Here is a 22,758-nt window from a genome sequence, read left to right as displayed (position 1 = left end):
GTGAAGAAGAAGGAGAGGCTTTAAGGCAGGATTCGTCTTCGGATGGAATCCAGTCAATGTGTGGTAAATTAAAATCACCTAAAAGAAAGATATTGGTGTCAGAGCTGGACAAATTTATAAGATAGTCTAATGCCAAGGGGAGATCGTTATAAACAGACTCCAAACTTTTTGGAGGAATGTAAACGTTTAAAATGAAAAAAGTCTTAGTCTGTACCATTTCTTTACACGGACCAGTTCAATTGATAATACAAATGGAAAAAATACAGAAGAAGAGAAATATGTATTTTTTACCGCTATGAGAACACCTCCACCTAAATCCTTTGCATTACCAACATGACGATCGTTTCTGTAAACTTCGAACTCTTGACTAAAAAGTTCTGTTCTTACGTATGAAATGGTCAAGATAGAACAAACTAGCTCACGATAAAGCATCTTTGTCTGTGTCAATGCATTCTACCAAACGATAGTCAATCTTGCAAAATGTTGTCTCCATTGCTTTGAAATATATCCATCGTTTTCATATTTGTTCTTCAACAATAAGAACCCAAATCTACAAAAACATAAGTCCCTCTTTTCCATTTATTCCGAAATAGAAATAGCAGCAAGTATTGGATCTTGCAAAATGTTGTCTCCTTTGCTTTTAAATATGTATATCCATCGTTTTCAGATTTGTTTTCCAACAATAGGGTCTCAATTCTACAGAATTGTTTTCCATTATTTCCCAAACAGACATAACAGCAAGCTTTGAACACACAAAATATCACTTTCATGATATAAAACAATGAAAATAACCTTTTGTCCAAAGCCAAAGGTCAACTGTTTCTGGTCGATAACATCACATCATTTAAACCATTAGTTTAATAACAAATGGAAACAAAAAAATATCCAAACACTTTATATTTATAAATAATTATCCAACTGAAAAAAGTAAACAAAAAAATATTTAAAAAGGAAAAATAAAAAGGACAAGTTTTTTGTTTTGTTGTTGTGTTTTGTTTTTGCAGTTTTTTTGTTCTTTTTTATTTGCGTTTTTTTAATTATTTTTTTTTTTATTTTTATAACTAACTATTTATTTATAATATTAATATTGTTCTTCACCAAAAATATGACTTCAAAAATTATACATTTACATATTTATATTCATTTTCTTGTTGTGGTTTAATTTATGTAATTATTTATTTATTTTTATTATTATAATTATTATTTATTGATAGCTTTGAAAAGAACAAATTATAAACTTAGAACTTTAATCGCTTGAATAATAATAATAATAATATAATTATAATAAATTGTTAACTTTAATAATTAATAATAATCATCGACGAGAAAGAGTATATATAAGTTTATTATTTTACTCTTTTGTTTGTTTGTTTTTTTTTTTTTCTTTTAATAAGTTTATCTAAATGTTTTTATTTTGTAATCTTTTGATGGTTTGTTTGTTTTGCGTTTTGCCTATTGACGTTAACGTGCTTAAAGCAAGTTTGTTTTGTTTTCCAAATATTTTTTTTTCCATAAGTTTTTATCGAAAATTTAATTTTGCATTTTTGTTTTGTGTGCGTTTTTTTAAATCTTATACATATTTCTATTTGCCGAAGGAAAAACAAAAAAAAGAAACAAAAAACAAATACAAATATTATAAAGATTGTTTTTTTCAATTGATAAGAGAAATAATTTAAAATTAATGTATGTACTTCTATGAGGATATAGCTTTTTTTTATATAAACAAAAACAATTCTTAAAAAGAATCAACATAAACAAAAAAATAAAATAAAACTATAATTAAAGTCCTATTAGACACAAAAAAAGGAAGTTTATTTTTTATTATAGTTACATATTTCAGTTTTTTGTTTGTTTTATACACATTTTGAGATTATACATATTTAAATACATATATTTTATTTTTAATTATTTCTGTTTAATTATTTAATAATAGGTACCTTAACAATGTTACTTTGTATCTATTTATTTATAATTTTATTATTATCTATTTATACATAAGTATTAAGTTAATTTCATTGTTTTAGGTGTTTTTTTTGTTTTGTTTTCTTTTTTAATTGGTTGCTTTTCGTTTTTATTTTGCAATTTCTAGAATATATTCACATTACAGGAGTAAAATTATATTAATTATAGGTATATTAAATGTATTTAACACCAAAATAAGAAAAAAAATATTTTGGTTAATGAAATTTAAATTTAAGATTAACAAAAAAAAAAAAAAAAAAGTTCGAAAATTCGAAACGAAAAACTTAAATATCAATTTTTAAATTAATTAATGACTTTTTTAATATTTAGAGGCACTTTTACTTTTAGCATTAAAAATTTACTTATATATTTCATAAATCTTCCATTAAATTATTTTTTTTTGTTCTGTTGTGTTTTATTTTTATTAATTTTGCTTATAAATAATTTAATTTTTTTTGTTTGTTTTTAATTTTTCATATTCTATCTTAGGATTCATATATTATTATTTGTTGTAATATGTATATTATTTTATATATGTATATATATTTCAATGCAATCTTTAAGTTTAATTATATAATATATATTTTTAAGTGTCTTAAAGCAATATAATTATTATATTTATTTACAAGTCCTTATAAGAGTTTTCATTTTTGTCGAATTTATGATGAATATTTTAAACAAAGAAATATATTGATATTGAATTTTATTTTTTTATTTTTTAATTTGTTCGTTTTACAGAGTAAAATGCTTTTTTTATATTGTGAAGAAGATATTTAAGTTTAAATGATTATACGTGAAATAACATTTATGATCTTATGACATGAGGTTTGAGACTGCGAGTGCAAAAGTTATTGAAGCCTTTTTAGTTTTGGAAAATCCATTCTGTTTTTCTAGAAGCTATTCGAATGGTTTCATTGTTTTTGAATATTGAATCAAAAATTCAATAACAGGAAATAATTGTTTTACTCCTTAATTGTTTAGGATCGATTCAATACCAAATATAGCTGCTAAGAACAGGGATTATAAGAGGGTTTTAAACTTCAAGAATCGGGAGAACATTGTAAAAAGAAAAGCTTTAAATAATGAGATTGTATGATTTTTTGTTCGTTTTTAGAAGATCATAATCATTAAAGAATTGAAAAAATGTATGCTGTGATTTATGATTTTTATATTTCTGATAGGTTTTTTTTTTTTTAAAAACAACACAAATTGAAATAAGTTTAAATATAAAAATGATTTAAATGATGATGAAAAAGTAATGATTAAGGATAGAACCTTTCCTTTGCTTATTAAATTAATTTTCCAAGAAAACTTTTGCTCCGAAATGAGATTAGTTTTTGGTGCTATGCTTAATAAGTATGTTTTTAACTACTTGTTTTACTTGTTCTACTTTTGGTCTCCTACAAATTTAACATTCTTTTTTTTTTCAAAACTTAATCTCATCTTGAGTTGAATTTTAAAAACCTATCTTTTGAATCAAGATCTACGGAAAACATAAACTAAAGGGTTTACTTTCAAGACAATTTAAAAGAAAAAAATAAGAAATATATACTAAAGAGAAAGCGATGGAACACAACGCGTTCCGAAAAAAAGTTTTAAATGTCTTTTAAGTGGAAATATGACGAGGCATTAATTTAGTTTAATTTAAAACAAACAAATAATTTCAACTGTGTTCTATTGAGTTTTAAAGGCATGATTATATATTAGCTAGAAAATTACACTAGCAGAATGAGTTCAATACAAGGAGGAAATCTTCCGAGTACAGACAGACAAGAAAAGTCGCATAATGGATAGCTAACAGATCTTGGTAGTTTCGACAGACGGGTGATTACAGATAGATTTCCCAAGTATGCAATAATTGAATATATTACCTAGCGTCTAGCGTATAACTCTCAATTTTTACACATCATTATATCAGAATTTCAACCGAGTTAATTTGTCAAAAACGACACAAAAATAAGTAATCTCCGTAGGGATTTAAAACAAATGAAGATAGTTCAAAACCACAATCAGAAACATCCTTAAACATTATAGTTAATTATGAAATGGAACCTACATCATAAGAGGAGACAAAATCAAAAGTATTAATACACAAGCGAAAACAGTGCGTTTCAACTTCCGATATTGTATTTAAACATGATAAAAAAATTAGTTAATAAGAAAATTTTTACTTAGAAAACTAACGAAATATTTAGACGATCCACTCAAAAATTAAAAATAATTAAATCTAGGCACCACGCACCCACGTCATATTTTATATAAAAAACAAAAACAAAATTTATATTTTTTAATTTTAAATCTTCATCACAATTACAACGTATTTAATTGATTTGTATATATTTTTAAAAAATTAACAAAAGAATAATTTAAATTTAGAAAACAAGAAGAAAAAAAAAAACGCAAAAACTTAATTCGTATCATTTTCAATATTCTTCATACTTTAAGTCCATAACATTTTATGAGAATGTTTTTTTAAAATGATGATGTTATTGTGATATACATTGTTATAGTTGTTAGTTGTTGTTTTTGTTGAAATATATGTTATATTTGTTTATATATTAATATATTTTTTTTTAAATTTTTGTTTTAATATTATGATGAAGTATTAGATAAATATACTTTGAATATATATTATTATGTGTGTGTATCGAATTATTTAGAAATATTTACAAAGAGATAAACAAAACAAAAAATAAGGGGGAAAGTAACTAGAATCACAGGGTAGATAAAAAAAAGTAATGTAACCAATTTTTCCAAAAGAAAATTGTGTTTTTTGACAAAAGATTGGAAAATTACAAGTTTTCACTTATGGATTTTTCTTAAATCAGTAAATTAAGGAAACAAAAAACTTTTCCTATTTTTTTTTTTCAATTTTTCCACTCTTAGTAAAAGAATAATTTTATGGCACTTTTTATGATTTTTTGATATATATATTTTTTTTTTAAAGTTGGAATCGAAGACTTCAATCGTATATAATAGAAAAAGAAACAGTTCGATGTCAATTAAATAAAGTTAGCAGTTTGTATCTGATAGAAAGTTAATTCATTAAAAAGAAGTTTTAAGCCTTTTTTTGGAATATAAAAAAAAACAAAAAGTCGTTTTCGAATTTAAACAAAATAAAATGGGTTAAATTATTAAAAAGGAAAGATTTTGTTAACATTAAGTTGTGCAAATAATTTAATTAGTTAAACATAGCCTTTTTGTTTATTGACGACAGTAATCTAATAACAGCGTGTACAGATTTTCAAATTGGACACATTTTTACACAATAAGGTTCTTGTTGTTTTTTTTTTTTGTTTTCTGGAAGCGACAGAATGTTTGTTCGCGTTTTTGTTTTTGTTTCTTTACCGATGCTATACATACATATGTTTATATATGTATATATATTTTTATAATAACCATTTATTTCATATATATTATGTTATAGCTAAATCGTTTAAGTATTTAATTTTTGTTAAGCTATTTTTTTTTTTGTTGTTTGTTAGTTTAAATTAATTTTGTTTGTTTGTTTACCTTACATTGATTAATTCCTAGAGTTACTAAATATACACCTTTAATTTATTTAAACCTAACTACCTTAATTGGTACTTACATATAAATATATATTTTTTTGTTTTGTTCCTGTTTAGAAAAACAAATCGAGTTTATTCGCGATGACTGGTATAACAAACGAAGTTGATTAGTTTAAGCTGAAATTGGAAGGTAAAGGTTGATTTAAATATTTATGAAACATGATCAAATTATTTAAAGATTTTAACTCTACATATAATTCGTTATTTATATATTTGTACAGCTATGGCAAAAATATTAGAAATAGAACGTCAAATTGGTCGCATTTAAAAATTCAATCAATGCAACGTGGTCGAAACTGCTGCGAGACAATATCGTCCAACACACAACAAAGTTGTACTGTGCTCACGTTTGGGGATACCTCGAGTACAACCAAATCGAAAAATTGTCTTCATGACACGCTGCAATAATAATACTATAATACGACAAACTATGCTCTGTACATTGAAACAGGTTTACCGAAGGTTTTCTAACGTGCCTCCAGATACATTTTTCTTACATAAGACGAAATCTAAATCTTCCCAATAATAGATAACCCGAATTTTTTTTCGAAAACCATTATAAACAAGAAAATCTTGTGGGGTAAGGAATGGTTGGATCTTTTTCATGGATGTTCGTTTGATTTTTCCTTTGACATGAACCTCTTAAATGGCCCAGCTTAGATAACATTCTCTAACTGAAACTGAAAGAAAAACACTGGACTGAATTTATAGTTAGTCTCAATTTCAAGGTGAATATTGCAACTTTATGTACTTGGTATACCGAACTACTCTGATGACTCCAATTCACGTGATATGATTTTCATTATTTTTTTAAAGCTCTTTCGCTCCTTAATATCAATGAAAGAGCCTTCCAAGCAGAAACAAATTGAATATATGCATTGTGTAATATGGATGAACCGGAAAATACCATGCATTTCATTGGAACCTGCCCAGTATTCAAAACGTAACAGAAGCAAATTCCTCGACAGCGGCATGCTTTTTCATTCTCAACTTCTCAACTTTTTTAAGGTCATAAAAGGCTGACCAAAAAATAGAAAAACAATACACTTCGTCAAAAAATGAAAAATTTGACTTCATTAAAATGAAAATGAAAACTTTACTTCATTAAAGATATTTGTTATTGAGCGAAAAAATATGTATTTTAAATTAATTCTTTTTTCATAGAGCCAACATTTTGCTTGAGGGGTTGAGTACCACATTGCAGTAACAATTGTGTGCTTTTTGGAACATAGCTTTATTTGATTCACGTCCATTTATTACCACTAAAAAAAATTAAATTGTCTTTCTTTAAAATCAGAGTTTAGTGTAGTCGATATCCTACTGAAAAAGTTGCCTAAGGGGCATATTTATAAATTCTATACGACTTGTTGAAATTATTCCATCCATAATAAATACAAATTGATACACGATCACCCAAAAGTATAGCGCCTATTATGGATCACAACTCAATTTAGGTAAGTTGTAATCAAGACAACTCAATTTGAAGACAACTACAAAAAAATTCGTATTATGTGAGACAACTTTTTTCAGTTGTAGACCAAGCCCACTTTAATGTGCTTGTTTTTTTCAAAAACCAGCTGTGTAAAGTAAAATACGTAGGTATTTCAAAGTTTTGAATTCAGTGCAAAATTTTATTAAGAAGACTAAATAATACGAAATGAAGAGATCTATTGATTTGTTTCTTGTAAATTCGGAAGATGTGCTGTTGGGAAAAAATATTTGAGATCTTTCCAATCCATTGGAACTTCCAACCAAAAAGTATTATTTGTAAACAAATTGATGATTGATGAGAAGTGTTAATTTAATGCCTTCGTTTTGTTGCAGATTTTAACGTTATTTTAGAATCAACTAGGTGCTAAACGAAATCAAAGATTATTTGAAATAACCACAGCGTTCCTCAGCAATCCCACCAAATCCCAAACTCTGCACTGCCCTACGTTTCATGGCGAAAGGAAGTTACCAAAAGTGCAGTGGTAATGATTTTAATTTAGGTCTTGCTCTGCCAACAGTTTCGGTAGTATAAAAAAAAGTGGTAGACGTAGTAGAAGAACGTATCTGTCCACAATGGATTTAGGCTCGTTTGACAAATGACGAGATGAATTTATCGAAGATTCATTTTTAACAGAAAACCAGATTTCCCAAGTAAAAGGATGCATCGATTGAAGTCATGGTCAAATCATAGCACCAACAAAAATTTTCAACATTTCTATCTACTTAAATAAAAAATGTTACTAGAGTCTGAATGTTATTATTGCAAGTGTATATACCGTCTTTAGTATTTTTCTTATAAGAACATTTATCATCGACGTTTCATAGATTCCAGACATTCGGTGCTAATCACGATTCATTCGTTTACAATTCACGTTTCAATACCATACACGCACAAACAAGAATAGGAATGTAACCCCTACTTTTCAGTGCTAATAAATGTTTTTTAGGTACAGTGTTTGGCTGCACCTATAGCTGTGCTGAATTTTTTAAGATAATCAAAACTAAATTTCGAAGCAAATCCCAAATTTGAAACTCTATGCAAACAAATTTGAATTTTTTAAAACTAAACAACTCTGAGTGAAATATTTTTCAAACACTATAAACCAACACTCAATTTTCTTGAGTTTCTTTAAAATTGACAAAATTATATTTCAAGAGGTTTCGAGTCTCAAGTTATTTTATTAAATTTAATTAAGACGTCAATCAAATGAAAATAATAATCAGAGAATAATGGGCCCTATCGCGAATGAAATTTTCCTGTAATTATTTCCCACATTGAACAATTCGTACCATTTGGTGTCATTTCTCCGGAATTTTTCCGCATATATTTTTTGATGGAGAAATTAAGTCGATCGGAATGGTCGAGAGGAATGGAATTGGAAACAAAAATTGGCAACATTTTGGAAGAAATCGGAGAACGAGCTGAATAGATTTGGTCCATCACTTAAATTCCATCTGATTGGAAAAAAGTGAATAAATTGTTATTTTTAATACAAATAGATATGGCTCCACAAAAAAAATAGATTCGAAACAAAACATCAGAAAAGATAAACAATAAAACAGCTACCGGGCCGGGAGTCACTTTATTAGGTAAATATTCGCCACGCTTCCTGATTGAAGGTCACTTTCCAATGTATCGGAAAAAGCTCCGATATCATATAGAATCTTTGAGTCCACCTGGTATTTAATGGCGAGGATACTTTTAAAAAATATGCACATGTATAGCATGTATTAAAGACTTAGATCGCTTTTTTGGGGTTTAAGTGCAATTTTTTCTCACCTAAAATGTACATCGCCATACCTATGTTCCTATTATTCGGTCATAGCTGTATATAGCCAAATGCTTTATAATTAAGGTAACGACTGCCTTTGGTTGTTGTGTTGCCAACGTTTTGACTTTTTCAATATGCTACTTTTTTCCAACAATTTGGAAATCAAAATAGCCACAATTTACTCGAAACAGACTTATGACAAGTATCAAAATGTCAAACTGTTTGCTGAGCCATGTGGCTAGTCGTGAATATTGACAAATCTTAAAAGATGTTCCAGTTAGAAGGACATACAAAATAAGTTATTTTTTGAACTTATCTGGTAAAAAATGTATTCATCTTTATTAATAATTTACAGTAGGTCTATGGCGTGGCTTTCTTTTGGTTATCAACTATTTGTACGCGTTTCGTAATACAGGTCCAGTCTTTTTATGATGGGTATTAATTATTTGAAACAATTCCATATTAGCTTGACATCGATTTAAGCAGTTCCAAGTCATTGTACCAAAATTAATACCTCTAGTATGTACTGACATTTAAAAGCATTGTGCAAGAAAGTACCTAACATTATTAAATACATAGTTTCCTGCAGCGCTATTAGGCTGAAGGAATCAAACAGCTGGTTTACAAAACCTTATGGGTCACAGCAACACAACGAAATTGATTCCCTCAGATATTATCTCGATAGACACTGACTAATGCACTCCTACTTTGAGCCTTAGTAAGGGTTTTAAGGTTATTTTCCCATCCAGAGAAGATTGGGAGGATGACATCGTATCGATAGGTGCGGAGTTGGTTCTGAGATCTAAATGTAGCTAAATCCTTTAGGCGTTACAGACAGTCAGGCAGCTGTCAAAGCCATTAATTCGGCCACATCCTCATCTAAATTGGTCCAGCAATGTCGCGATGAGCTTGCGAGTCTGAATATTAACCTCGGTGTCACCCTGATCTGGGTTCCGGGCCATAGTGGTATCGTGGGAAATGAACGGGCTGACGAGCTAGCCAGGCAAGGATCGGCCCTTCATAGCTCACTTGCGGAAATGGTTAACATTCCTCTTGGTGCTATGCAGGGTAAAATCTTTTCTATCTACCAAACTGAATCAAACCGAAAAGGTGGAGCAATTTACCCAACTGCATTATATCTAGGAAAATATGGCCCACCTATAACAAAACCAGTACAAACGATGTTCTATGCAGGCCAAGGCAAGACATAGCCAGGATTGTTGTGGTTTTTACCGGACATTGCCCTATAAGAGTTCATGCAGAGAAGTTGGGTATCTCTTACATCACCTTTTGCCGTAGTTGTAGTGACCAAAGAGAAAGTGAAACGATAATCCATTTCCTTTGCAAATGTCCTGCTTTGGCAAACACTAGAATGAAATACTTTGGAAAAGCATTCTTTCATGAACTTGATAAGCTATCTGAGACAAAAATTAGAGACCTAATCTTTTTTCTCAATGCGACAAAATGGCTCTAACATAATCGCTATGAAGCTTCTCTATAAATCTATCCCTTTCAATCAAAGGTCAAACGAGTTTACATGCTAATTGGATCTTAGGCTAGGTTGCCTTGAGATCGCCTTTTCTACCTACCTACCTTACATTATTTAATATTTGAATTTAATTTGTTAAAAATATATATAAATAATTTACCTGATTTTGCATTCTGTAGTCTTTCAGCTAGCCTTGTGTGTCGGTCGGTCGATTGAAGAACGAACAACGAAGAAAGAGAAAATAAGTATTTTTCTTCTCTGTACACTACTTATATCCTTAAAAACATATATATTGACGAGTGTTGATGTGGATAGACGTGTGTTTTTTTATACTTTTTGTTTCTGCTTTTTGTTTTTGAGTGAGTGTATTTTATACGTGTGTATGTGTTATGTGTCCTAAACAACTATATAGTGGCGCGCTCGCAAACATTTCAGATCATTTTTCTTCTCCCCAAACAACAACACTTATCAGACGATTATATTCCAAAACTATAACAATAACTATGATAACGACAATCCAAAACTTCTGAAATGTTGCAATCAAATTCTAATTGTTGTTATTGTTATTATTATTGCGGGTGGAGGCAGTGCGACGAGAAATACTACCAGCAGCTCCGCTGCCGCTGTCGCCAGTATCACGTCTCTCACGGATATAATTCTTTTGGTGTTCCTTGTTGACTACTTCACGGCCGCGTATTGTTGTTGTACCAGCGCTCGAATTATTGTGACGGAGCATTGGCAAGTCTGTGTTTTTTTTTTGTTTTTGAAAAAGATTATAATTATTAAGTTAAGAAGATAATTTAATAAAATATAAATATTGAACTTACCCTTATCTTTGGTGCCATCGGTGGCACGTATCACACCAGCACTGTTTGAATTTGTGACCATAACAACGTTTGCGGTGTTGTTGAGAGTGGTTGTTGCTAAGGTTGCAGCAGCAGTAGGATAGTCCTTTTTCTTTTCCTTGCCAATGATTGTATTGTTGTTATCGGGAGGAATTATCTCCAAACTATTGCTACCGCAGCTAATACTTAGTGCAGAGGACGACAATGCTGGTGATAGTGGTTGTGCAGCACCAGGGGCAGTAGCAGAAGTTGGAATGGTGGACGGTGTCGTTGCGGGCACCGTCGCCAGACAAGTTTCAATCACAGATGATGACTTCCCAATATCTGCGGGAATATTGTTAGCGGCTGGAGTTTTGCCTTCTTTGGCTAGCCTCTCTTTGTGATGTTGTGCTACTTGAGCGTAGCTCAATCGACCACCAGCCGATTCAGGCAATAAAGTATTCACTGGCGAGGACGATGGCAGTGCTGCAGCAGCATTGGGTCCACCACCACTTATAGATGGTATTATTTGCACAGCTACCGTCGATGAAGTTGAGAGGGCAGGCACAGCGCTGCTGTTACTGTTGCTGCTGCTCGAGGAGGTAGATGAAATTGACTTCAGCTTTTGGCTAGTAGCATCCTTTGGGGGCACTGTAGTTGAACTAAATCCCTGTTTGGTGGCGACGGCGACCGAACCTCCTCCGCTGGAGAACTTATTGTTGGACTTAACACCTTCGTAGGACGAGGTCATTGTGGCAACACTGCATGTATTTACAACATGCGTTGTTTGAGCATTGTTCATGGTTCCAGTAACATCGTTTTGAAGTCCGCCAAGTCCACCAGCCTGCTGTTGCTGTTCCAAACAGTGGCTTAACAGCGACTCATCAGTCTTTGTTGCTTTATCAGCTGTACTAGAATTACTATTAAGGATTTTGTTGCTAACGTTGGTGATGCTGTTGTTGCCGCTGCTGCTGCTGGTTGTATTGTTGGTGGTGTTGGCTGTGGCCGTCGTTATAGAATTAGAATGTGTTAGACACTTTATCACAGTGGGAGGATGATTATTTGTATTAGTTGTTGTTGTAGCGCCAATAGTTGCTACTACAGCTGCAGGCGTGATAGTTTTCTGTGGTTGCCTTTCCAGATCCAGTAGCGCACTATCTACAACAGCACTAGCAGCAGCAGCAGCCTGCGCCGGCGGTGGACTGATTTCGTTCCGGTTCTTGAATGAATCCTTTCGGGATTTGTTCGATTTGTTGCTGTTGCCACGTACCACATCAGATAGGCGATTCGAATCAGACCAATTGCTGTTTGAAGAGGAACTAATTGAAGAACTGTTAGTATTGTTGGCCGCTGAAGAAGAAGAAGATGGAAAAGCGTTCGATTGCTGATGACCAATTGAATCGACGTTAGCTGCAGCTGCTGTAGAACTTTGATGGGAGTAATTAGAGGCAGCTGCGTTAGTGATGGCAGCCCCCAATGGTTCGTGCAAACTATTTGCACTAGACGCCGCCGACGCCGACGCAGCTGACTTCGAACTACTACTCAATGATGATGTGGACGACGTCGTGGCTGGCGATGGAAGTAAGGAAGGAAAATTCGCATTATTTTTCAAGTTAGTATGTGTATGGGTTAAAGAAGCAACAGTCGGTTGCTGTGGAGTACTGCTGGCTGAGCTTTGTGAATTTTGTTCGATACCTGGTAGGGGAGGAAATGCCGCTGCTTCCAAATCAAATTGTGGTGGTTGTTGTGGAGGTGCTGCGTTGTGAGGTTGTTGTTGTTGTTGCTGCTGTTGGGATTGCTGTGATGACGACTGCTGGTGGTGATGATGAGGCGGCTGGTGTTGATGATGATGTGGCTGCTGATGGCCGCCCGCGTTATTTCCACCACCGCTATGCTGGGAGTGTAGTTGATGTGGCGGGTGCTGCTGCAATGGCTGCTGGCTATGGTGCTGGTGATGATGATGTGATTGATGATGGTTGCTGTGGTGAGATTGGTTATTCATTCCACCACTCGGACCGCCAGATAATTTTTGGCGATCTTCACGATGTGAATTGTAGCCTCCACCTGAGTTTCCACCAGCTGAATGATGATGAGGATGATGATGTTCGCCGCTGCTTCGGCTGTGATAGCTATATCCACTCTGTTGCCCACCACCCGACGATCCTGAAGAGTTGTTTTTGGTGTTTGGGTTTGAAGAGCCGCCCATCAGACCGGACGTCGAGTTATATTGGCTGCTCGATAGAATCCCACCACCGGATGAGGAAACCCTTGGATTTGATGTGTAGCCACCGTCTCCAGAGTCATCTCTCCGTCTACGACGAAACCGCTGACCCCAGTTCTGCTCTTTGGTCGTGGAATTCGTTATACTGCGACTGTGTGTCGAGATAATAGCGGCTTGTGGCATGCCATCATCATCGTGGTGATTATCACTTATGTGAGACTGCTGAACCGGCGCTTGCTGCTGTTGCTGCTGATGGTGATGCGATGGATAGGAAGCGTGTATTGTTGTGGAAGGCATACCATGACTTTGATAATGGGATTGTGGTGGTTGTTGCTGCTGCTGTTGCAAATGCTGTGGGACCGCATGATGGCCAGTCGATGACGAATTACTATTCGCTGGCTGGTGATGATGCTGTTGTGACGAAGAACTTATGTGAAGGTGTGCCATGCCAACACCAACGCTACCACCAACATAGGAATTATTCTTGTCCATGGACTTTGGACCCGTTCCGCTGGCACTATTGCCCCCGCCGCCGCCACCTGTCAAGAAAACGTGTTGAGTATTGAATATGTGCTAACGCCAACTTTTCCATAACATACCACTATTTTTCATATTTGTATAATGTCTCGGCTGCTGCTGTTGCTGCTGGGATCCACCGCTTCCTTGCTGCTGCTGCTGTTGCTGTCCCCCACCACCACCACCACCAGCTGTCGTCACCACTGAATTTTGCTGTTGCATTTGATGCTGTTGCAAGTGTTGCTGTTGAACAGCTGACTGTTGCTGATGGTGATCGATTGGTGAGACTATATTAGCCCCCGAAGCATTATTTAAACAACTAGCTCTAGGATCTTGCCCACCACTGCTGCCACCACTAACAATCTGTTGTTGTTGTTGCTGCTGCTGTTGTTGTTGTTGCTGTTGTGAGTTATTGCGTTGTTTGCCTCGATTGTTATTGTTACTATTGCGATGATTGTTGTAACGATTTGTTTGAGGTTTGGACACCGAATTGGCAGCTACAGCGGCCGCTGCAGCCGCTGCCGTTGTCGTGTATGGGGGAACTTGTGGTGCCAGCCCATTGGCAGCAAATACATTTCCTATATCGTAAAAGTTTTGGCCGTGTGCATTTGTAGCGGCTGCTGCTACCGCTGCAGCAGCCGCTGTTGGCCAAGGAGCAGCAGTGACTAGACCCGAGTAAAATTGTTGCTGCTGAAATGGCTGCTGAAACGATACATTGACAAAAAATAAAATGACAAGAAAAATCGCTTATTAATGTGAATTTTACAAATTTAATATATAAAAGTAGTATATTTAATTTCTAAGAGGAACCTTTACTTACAAAAACATGGACTTGGCCATTATATGGAACAGGTGCTTGCGACATGGCAGCTCCATTCGCAGCATATACAAAACGTTGTGGAGCCGTGTATGCAACTGCTGCATTTGGATCGTATACAGCCGATGGTGATGTCAGTCTATAGCCATTTTTCATTGCCACTGGAACCGGCGCTATGGGCAACCGATGGATGAAAGGTTTAGCCTTCATTCTAGCCATTATTGGCTTTCCCTAAAGAAAAATCAATCAAAAAAATAATATGTGTCATGAATCGATTGTAAAAAGCTTTTTTTTTAAATCATTCTTACTTGGAACGTTTTGACTTCCTCTCTCAGGTATTTAAATGCTTTTTGAGCATCTTCATCGGACTCAAAAGTAATATACCACGAGTCGTTGTGTGCAAATTCACACGATATTACTCGTGGACAATTTTCATTGTTGAATATATTCTTAAAGTGGAATAATAATGTTATTATTAAAACATTTCAAAAAACAAATTGTAAGACTTACCTTAACTTCTTCTAACGGCGTTTTATCTGGGATTTCTCGCAAAATTATAATACATCGTTTATGATTCGGACGAACTCTTAAGCCATCTTCGTCAACCTGGACGTTTGGAGACTCCCTAAGGACCTCTGTTATCAGCTTAATGTCTTTTGTCAGTTTCTTAACTAGATTAAAATTTGCCACAGTCCAAATGGGAACATACTGGTCACTGTCCATTTGCGTCAATAAATATGTGTCGTTGGCCAAATTTTCTCTAAAAGAAAAAAATAAATAATATTATAATACTTGATTATGCGTTGGAGTTCTATTAAGACAAACCTTGAAAAATAGTATTCCAATTGTGTGGCTAGCATCTGTTTCAATTGATCTAATGGTATTCCATTTGGATCGATTGGGCCAACGGCTTGTCCATTGGCAGACATCAGCTGCTGTTGCTGATTGCTTGTTACAACTCCAGAAGTTGTATTGCCTGGCAATTGATCAGCTGATACTGCATTTGTCATGTTATTAAGTGTTAGATCATCTTGGCTATAACCAACTAAAGTTTCCTGCATTGTGCCGTTCATGACTGTATAATCGTTTTCGATCGTTGTGGGCTGTTGTTGTTGTTGATTGTGAGGTTGTGAATGTTGTTGTTGCTGTTGTAATTGTTGCTGTGGCTGCTGAGGCGGCTGTGGTTGAGGTTGTGGCGGCTGTTGTGGCGCTGCTAGAATGGGTATATGTGCTGCTGGTGGGGCTGCCAATTGTGTAGCTTGACCATATAAATTTGTAGCTAACATTGCCGTTTCAACAGGAACATTTGCATAAACGGTGGTTGTGACGGGTTGATTTATTTTTACAGGATCTCCATTCATATAAACATATCCTCCAGCTTAAAAAAAAAAATAAAAAAATGGATATTAAATAATTAAAAATTAGTAGATAATATTTTTTTGTAATTATATTTGGCTTTCTTAGGGAAGTTTAACAAGTGACAGAGTTGAATCTAATTTTAGGCGATCTCGAATTTAGTTCACATAGGCACAGGCCTATCCAGTTCTTCTTGAGAGTTTAATGATGTGTTAAATAGTTTACATATCACCTATCTCTTTGTTAATCTGGTTATTGATGTTTAAGTTGTTACTCTGCGGGTATTTTCAATAGATAAATAATCACACCAAAGAATAAGTGAACAAATGTTTGTTTAAAGAAGAGTGGTTAATCATAATTGGGACAATTGTTGAGAAGATCTCTATGTCTAATGCGGGATCTTCCTTTTCGGTTATAGAAGTTGCTCTTCATGTTTGGAAACATATTATATTAATAAAAGGGTCACATGTACTCATAGGAACTTGTAAATTGGTTTATATTATATGCATAATTGTATAGCTTGACATTTTGAAGCTATCCACAAACTAGTGGCGGTGGTGATACCAAAATGGACGACAACGACGCTTGGGCATTCAGCATTCAAAAAGGTACTCTCAGCGATTTGTGTATTTTTAAATATTTTCAGTCACGCGACTTTTAGGGAACGTTGCATGCACGTGGCAATTAATAAAAAGAACGCTACTGACTTTGCTTGGATATCGTCGTAGCTTCGAATTTAAACATATTCTATAAAATATATATATTTTAGGATTAGGTGTTTTGTTTCTTAGGTCACAGAAGTCATCTTGAAGTAAAGTGATCTCATTCATAAAAAAACAAGACGAGTGATTGGATTTTTAAAGTTCATTTTATCGAGCATCTATTGTATTTTTAATAGATATTTTTTTATATAACATAGGTACGTAAAAACAACACCCCCTATCAAGTGCAATAAATCTCTTTTTATATTTTTATAATCGATTTTAAATGTAAATTTAAAAAAAGTACAATTTGTAGCTGTCATCAACGAGTAAGTTTATCGTCAGTAAAGTAAATTAATAATATTACATTATAACCCAAACCCACCAATTAGATTGTAATTCATTTATAAAATACATACATAGTCATAACAGAATTATTCACAATAAATAATATATTCTAAAGCTTTTAGACAAAAGAATAACAACAACAAAAATGATCTAATGAAGGGATTGCTCACAGCAAAATCATTTCCATAATAGTCACCGAACACAGTCAGTCAAAGCCAAAGCCTTGTGTTATCTTATATCAAATTTAATAACATTATACATTTTGCACAATTCTAAAGGGGAATACGAAATTTTTGAATTTGTAAATTTGATTAAAAGTGATTAAGTAATTAGATTTGACCACAGCTTCTAAATTTGCATTTCGAACATCGATTGAACTAGATATCTATTTTTTTGTATAAGATTTTGGGAAAAACAAAATTTAAACAGGTTAGGAGCTGGATATAATGATTCCATTTCCTGTTGTTTTAAACTATATGAACTCGAATTTGTAGGTATAGTATTTTTTCTTTTCAATTAATGAATTGCATTTATAATCCAGTAAAATAAGGATTTCACTGCGTAATTAGAGATAGAAAGCTGGAAATTTGTTAATACCCCCCTTTTGGTGTTGTAAACATTTTGAAAACAAATTCTTGACTACCTAATAGTCATAAGTAATGGACCTCCGAATTATCACCGAGTATATCCGTTTCTATAGCTTTCAGTACCAAAATTGTCAGACATATATGTCTCTGTTTTTGTCTCAAACAGTTTTTCTTAAACTCAACCGTTTCAGGGATATAGGACAGAAAGTGCACTCCGCTCAACAATATTTTGAGATTGAATTAATAGTGAAAAAACTAAAGTCAGTAAAAAAAGTTCTTTTTCTTTGAAGATTAAAAATATAAATAAATTAGGTGGCGCCACAGTCCATTGGAAACTATTGCCTAGTGATTTACAACTCTCACCTATTTCTGTGAGCGAGTACTGTTCTCAAGGATGGAGGGGACCTGCAGTTTTAAGCCAAATCCGAACGGCTAATTTGAGAAAGCACTTTCCATGACAAGAATTACTCTTGGAGAATTTGTCAATTCCTCGCAAGAGGCAGTACCCGTGAAAAAACTTTAGGTGGCACAGGCTGGGATCGATCCCAAGACCTCTGGCATGACAGTCCAACGCACTAACCATCATGAGAGGGGTACTAATCTTTGAAGATTAGTTATCTTCATTAAACCGAGTATCAAGTACAAAAACAGTGTTTTGTTATTGTAAGAATAGATGTGGTCCAAACTGTGGTTGCAGAAAAACTGGGTGGCATTGAACATAAGGTTTTTAGAAATTTCTTTAGGAGCATCGAAGCCCAGTGCAGGTAATGCTATTCTTTTGGTTGAAGTTAAGTTAACTACTTAAAAGCTTACACAAATCATAGAAAAATTAATTATTTTACATATACAGTTGCTCACAGCTTATTTGCAGTGTTTATTTCCAAAATAAAAGCAGCATATCTCTTAAGGTAAAATACAGGGTCCGGCAACATAAACCTCCCGCATTTTTAGACGTTTATATTCAAAGCTATTTATTCCGGGAATAAATAGATAGTGGTCTACGTGCCGTTTTAAGTAATCATAATGGCGTGGCCCTTATGTGACAGTTTGGTATGCTGTTGTTGAATTTGGTGTGTTAGGTCCGTATTTTTTCGAAGAAAATGGGCAAAAAGTTACAGTTAATGCGGATCGCTATTGCCACATGATTGAGACCTTTCTCCAACTAAACTTAAATCTGTTTACTAGGAACCAAAAAGAAGTCTGGTTCCAATTCAAAAAATTCAATAAAATTTGCCTGTTAAATTGTTTATTTATTTATCATTGCCTTTTAAAATATGGGAGATCTTTTTGCCGGACCCTGTATATATGCTATAAATTTAAATGTAGGTTTGCAGACCCATGTTCAGAGAGCAATTTGTAATTTTAGAATTCCCAAATTAACGTTCATATTCTTCCTACTAAGAGGAAAACGCAATTTTGATAAAAAAAAATACCTCACATACCTCTGATACAACTAACTTAGTCGACCTACGTTTTAAATTTTCACGCATTAGGTTGTTATTTATTTGTATTTTCTGTCACTGGGTTAGTTCGCGAGTTAGCCTGGGTTGGAAATTTGGAATTCATTGAAGGGACGATAAACAAAAATATGCACCTAAATATATTAAAAAATAATTTGATGCAAAGTGAAGAAAAGTTGGGTATTCGTCAAAACTTCCGATTTTATCAACATAATGATCCGAATCATAATTCAGGAATCGTGCAGGCATGGCTCATCTAGAAATGTCCTTACTTGATGCCACCCCTGCGTCTCCATATATGAACGTAATAGAACATTTGTGGGTTTTGTTGAACATTAATATACGAAGACACACCGGAAATAAAAAAGAAGCTTGTTGATTCCATGCCAAGAAGATTAGAAGTTCTTGAAAAGACAAAAGGGTGCCACACTAAGTAATGAAATTAAGAATTCTTATAACTCGCAAGTTTTTTCTAAAACATATGATCTTGTATCAAATAAGCTGTGGCGTACAATTTATTACTGTTTTTAGTTTTTTTCGTTGTTACTTTCTTTAATATCATTATTTTTAAATAAACTCTTATTCATTGTTGAAGTATATTATTTTGTTTTATTTGAAATAAAATTGAATTTTTTAGATAGTCCTTCTTGTTTGTATGCTATAGGAACTTAAATTATAAATCTAGCACTGCATCAAATAAGCTGTTAACCACTGTATTTTAATTTTTTCAAAAATTTAATGTACAAAAATATTGACTCTGAAACGATTGGGAATATATAAGAAAAACACTTATTAGGAGCTACATATATAAACATACTGATCACGAAAAATCAGATTTGTCGACCTTTAGCAGTCTATAGCTGTGTTCACTGACGCTGCGCTGGACTGTTCTAGACAGAAAAGTACAGCTTTTTGCTGTTCATTGAGGTTTTTTCTGTGCTGAACTCTCCTACTTTCCTGTTCATTGACAAACCGAGAAAAGTCATATAAGGATTTTCTGTTCTTGTTTTTGAGCCAGATCAGGTTAGAATAGACTCGTGAGAAATGTCAAAATCGGAATGTCATTTGTTTTGTTTACGTTTTGATTTGGCTGTGATTTGTGTTTTTTTTTCTCGTGATTTAAAAAAATTAAAATAAAGTTATTTTGCCAATTTGTTTAGTTAAATAATTATAAAATAAATTGGTGCCTGAACCACTAACATTTTTATTTAGTATTATCTTAGCAATCACTTGATTCTCCATTTCAATAATTTTTAATAATATTTTTCACAGTAAAAACACAAAAAAAGAAACAAAAAATAAGCGAGAAACGAAAGATTCACACAATTTGCAATTTGTTTTTTGTTTTTTTTTTTTGACAACTGACGTTTAACTGACTTTTCTAACTTGATCTGACGTTTCTCACGAAACTGTGCTGTCCTGTGATGTTCTGATCTAGACAAAACCTCGGTGACACAACTTATATCTTATCGAATTTTGTAAAGACTTTTAAAGTAATTTAACAAAAGTGACATTGGTCAGCAAGGTAATGAAATTAATAAGTTTTTTATGGTTTTTGATGGCTTTAGTTCGAATCGGAGTTCAAAATCAAACATCGGGTTTTTGAGATACAACCTTTTATAATTCGAAAAAAAAACTTATGTTAGACTTTTTGAACTCTTGTTAGTAGCTTTTTTTGTCAACAAAATTTTATTTTAGTTTAAACATGTTCACTATCTTTACTTATTTTTCAAAAACTTCTCATAAGTCTTAACCTGCAATACCTTAACTTTAAAGGAACACCGAAGCATTAGTGCTAAAACGGTTCATAATAAAAAAAAAGTCAACCGGTATAAAATCAATTTTTGATCTTACTACAAAGTCGTAGTCTTAGGTTTAAAGTTTAAGTTTTTGGAATAAGTATATTGAAAAAAATACTGTTGCACATACCTAAAATCGGAGTTTGGTTACGAAAGTCCTAAAATTTAACTCTGAAACTAATTATTCAAAGACATTCATGGTTTTTTACTTCAGATAGAATCAAATGAAGGATTTCATAACAAATGGAAAATTACGAAAACTATCTAAGGGAGATACTTTAAACAGTATCTAGAGGAAAATGCAGTACCCGTAGCATGATGGTTAGTGCGTTGGACTGTCATGCGAGAGGTCTTGGGTTTGATCCCTGCCTATGCCATCTAAAGTTTCTCTCACGGGTACTGGCTATTGCGAGGAATTGAAAATTCTCCAAGAGTAATTCTTGTCATGAAAAGTCCTTTCTCAAATTAGTCGTTCGGATTCGGCTTAAAACTGTAGGTCCCCCTCCATCCCCGACAGTTGTAAGTCACTAGGCCCTAGCTCTTAACGGACTGTTGCGCCACCTATTTTATTTTTATTTATTTATCTAAACGATAAAGATTTGTATTTTGCAAAATCCTCATAAAATGTATTGTTAAGGGATATATTGTGCCTTAAAATACCAGCTTTTGGTTGTATTTAGCGATATATTTTAAAAACCCGTGGTAACAGAAAATTGTAAGGCGAGGTTCGAATTCAAGACATTTGTAACCTTTATTTTTTGTCTGTGCAGCAGAGCAAAAATGTAATTTTGTTTACAAGGTGTAATCTTTCAATTCAAGGTTTACCCCCTTTTCGTCCTATTTTAATGGGCTTTTAGATATTTTTGGAAAACATTCGACCTATCTCTTTCTCGATAGGGCATCGATAAATTTCCAGTTATTAAAGACTTGACTTTTAAATTCAATGAAAGGTCAACTGTAACCAAGTTGAGGTAGGAAGATCATCAAAGGAAAAAGTATCCCCTTGTCAATATTGGACTTCCTATGTACTTCCTAAGTTTCAAAATGGTAAGTGAAAGTCAAGAGTTGTTTGTCAATCAAACGGGCAAATTAAGTTTTAAATAGAGTTCACATTACAAACCTAGCAATTATATCCACTGAGTAAAAATATAAATAGAATAGGTACAGACTTAATTTGAATGAAATTTGAACCTAACCTACCTCAAGAATGAAAAGTACAAAGCAATTGTGCTGCAATACAAGACCATTATTCAATGCAGCTATTAACACATTAAGGATTTAAGACTTTCTTATTTTTCATTTTTTTTATGACACCATCCCATAAACAATATTCAAGTTTCCATGTTATTTGCAGAATAAGAAGCACTCATCTGGAAAAAAGCAAATCAATATGTAACCTAAGACTTTGAGTCGAAAAAATAAAAATAAAAATTAACTTCACACAGAATTTTGAAATTCGATATCTTTTTTTTTTCGTTCGTCGTCGATGTCATCCCCCGCTGTCATGAATTCTTATTTTTTTTGTTTTTTTTGAAAAAAATGACAACAAGTGGGGTTGGTGTATGCTGTGTCGCACGGGCCTACAAAGTCGAGCCGTCTTCTCTTCTTCTCGAATGTGTTGACCCACTTATTTGTGTTTTTTTTTTTTTAATTTTATTTTTTGTTTGCGTCTTTTTCTTCCTTATTAAATTTCTTATTCATTCATTACATTATAATATGCAGTAAAAATAAAGACTAATTCCTGCATGAAGTGGGATGATTTCCATGATTTTCGTTGAAAATTCTTTTTGACATCACCGCGCGGCTCTGTGAAAGTCCCCAGTACCACCCACTGTGCCCATCA

The 22,758-nt window shown here is 33.2% G+C and overlaps 1 protein-coding gene across 6 annotated transcripts in view; it reads right to left on the bottom strand.

The window, feature by feature from the left end:
- Window positions 1-2,027: 2,027 nt before the first annotated feature.
- The window catches only part of LOC129947732 (la-related protein Larp4B), a 55,296-nt gene continuing 34,565 nt past the window's right edge, over window positions 2,028-22,758 (bottom strand). For 5 of the 6 annotated variants that reach the window (XM_056058395.1, XM_056058398.1, XM_056058400.1 and 2 more), the window contains 8 exons: window positions 15,490-16,042; window positions 15,175-15,424; window positions 14,973-15,113; window positions 14,668-14,895; window positions 13,931-14,549; window positions 11,114-13,870; window positions 10,447-11,030; window positions 2,028-5,651 (listed from right to left, as the gene is read on the bottom strand). In XM_056058395.1, the coding sequence (XP_055914370.1) occupies window positions 10,834-11,030; window positions 11,114-13,870; window positions 13,931-14,549; window positions 14,668-14,895; window positions 14,973-15,113; window positions 15,175-15,424; window positions 15,490-16,042 (4,745 nt within the window). In that variant the 3' untranslated portion in view covers window positions 2,028-5,651; window positions 10,447-10,833. The remainder of the gene's footprint in view (window positions 5,652-10,446; window positions 11,031-11,113; window positions 13,871-13,930; window positions 14,550-14,667; window positions 14,896-14,972; window positions 15,114-15,174; window positions 15,425-15,489; window positions 16,043-22,758) is intronic. The other variant, XM_056058396.1, reaches the window with a different exon arrangement.

Source organism: Eupeodes corollae, chromosome 2, assembly GCF_945859685.1.
Source record: "Eupeodes corollae chromosome 2, idEupCoro1.1, whole genome shotgun sequence".
In the NCBI taxonomy this organism is placed as follows: domain Eukaryota; kingdom Metazoa; phylum Arthropoda; class Insecta; order Diptera; family Syrphidae; genus Eupeodes; species Eupeodes corollae.
The sequence above is the reverse complement of the archived record's forward strand: the minus strand, read 5'-3'. Positions and strand labels throughout refer to the sequence as shown.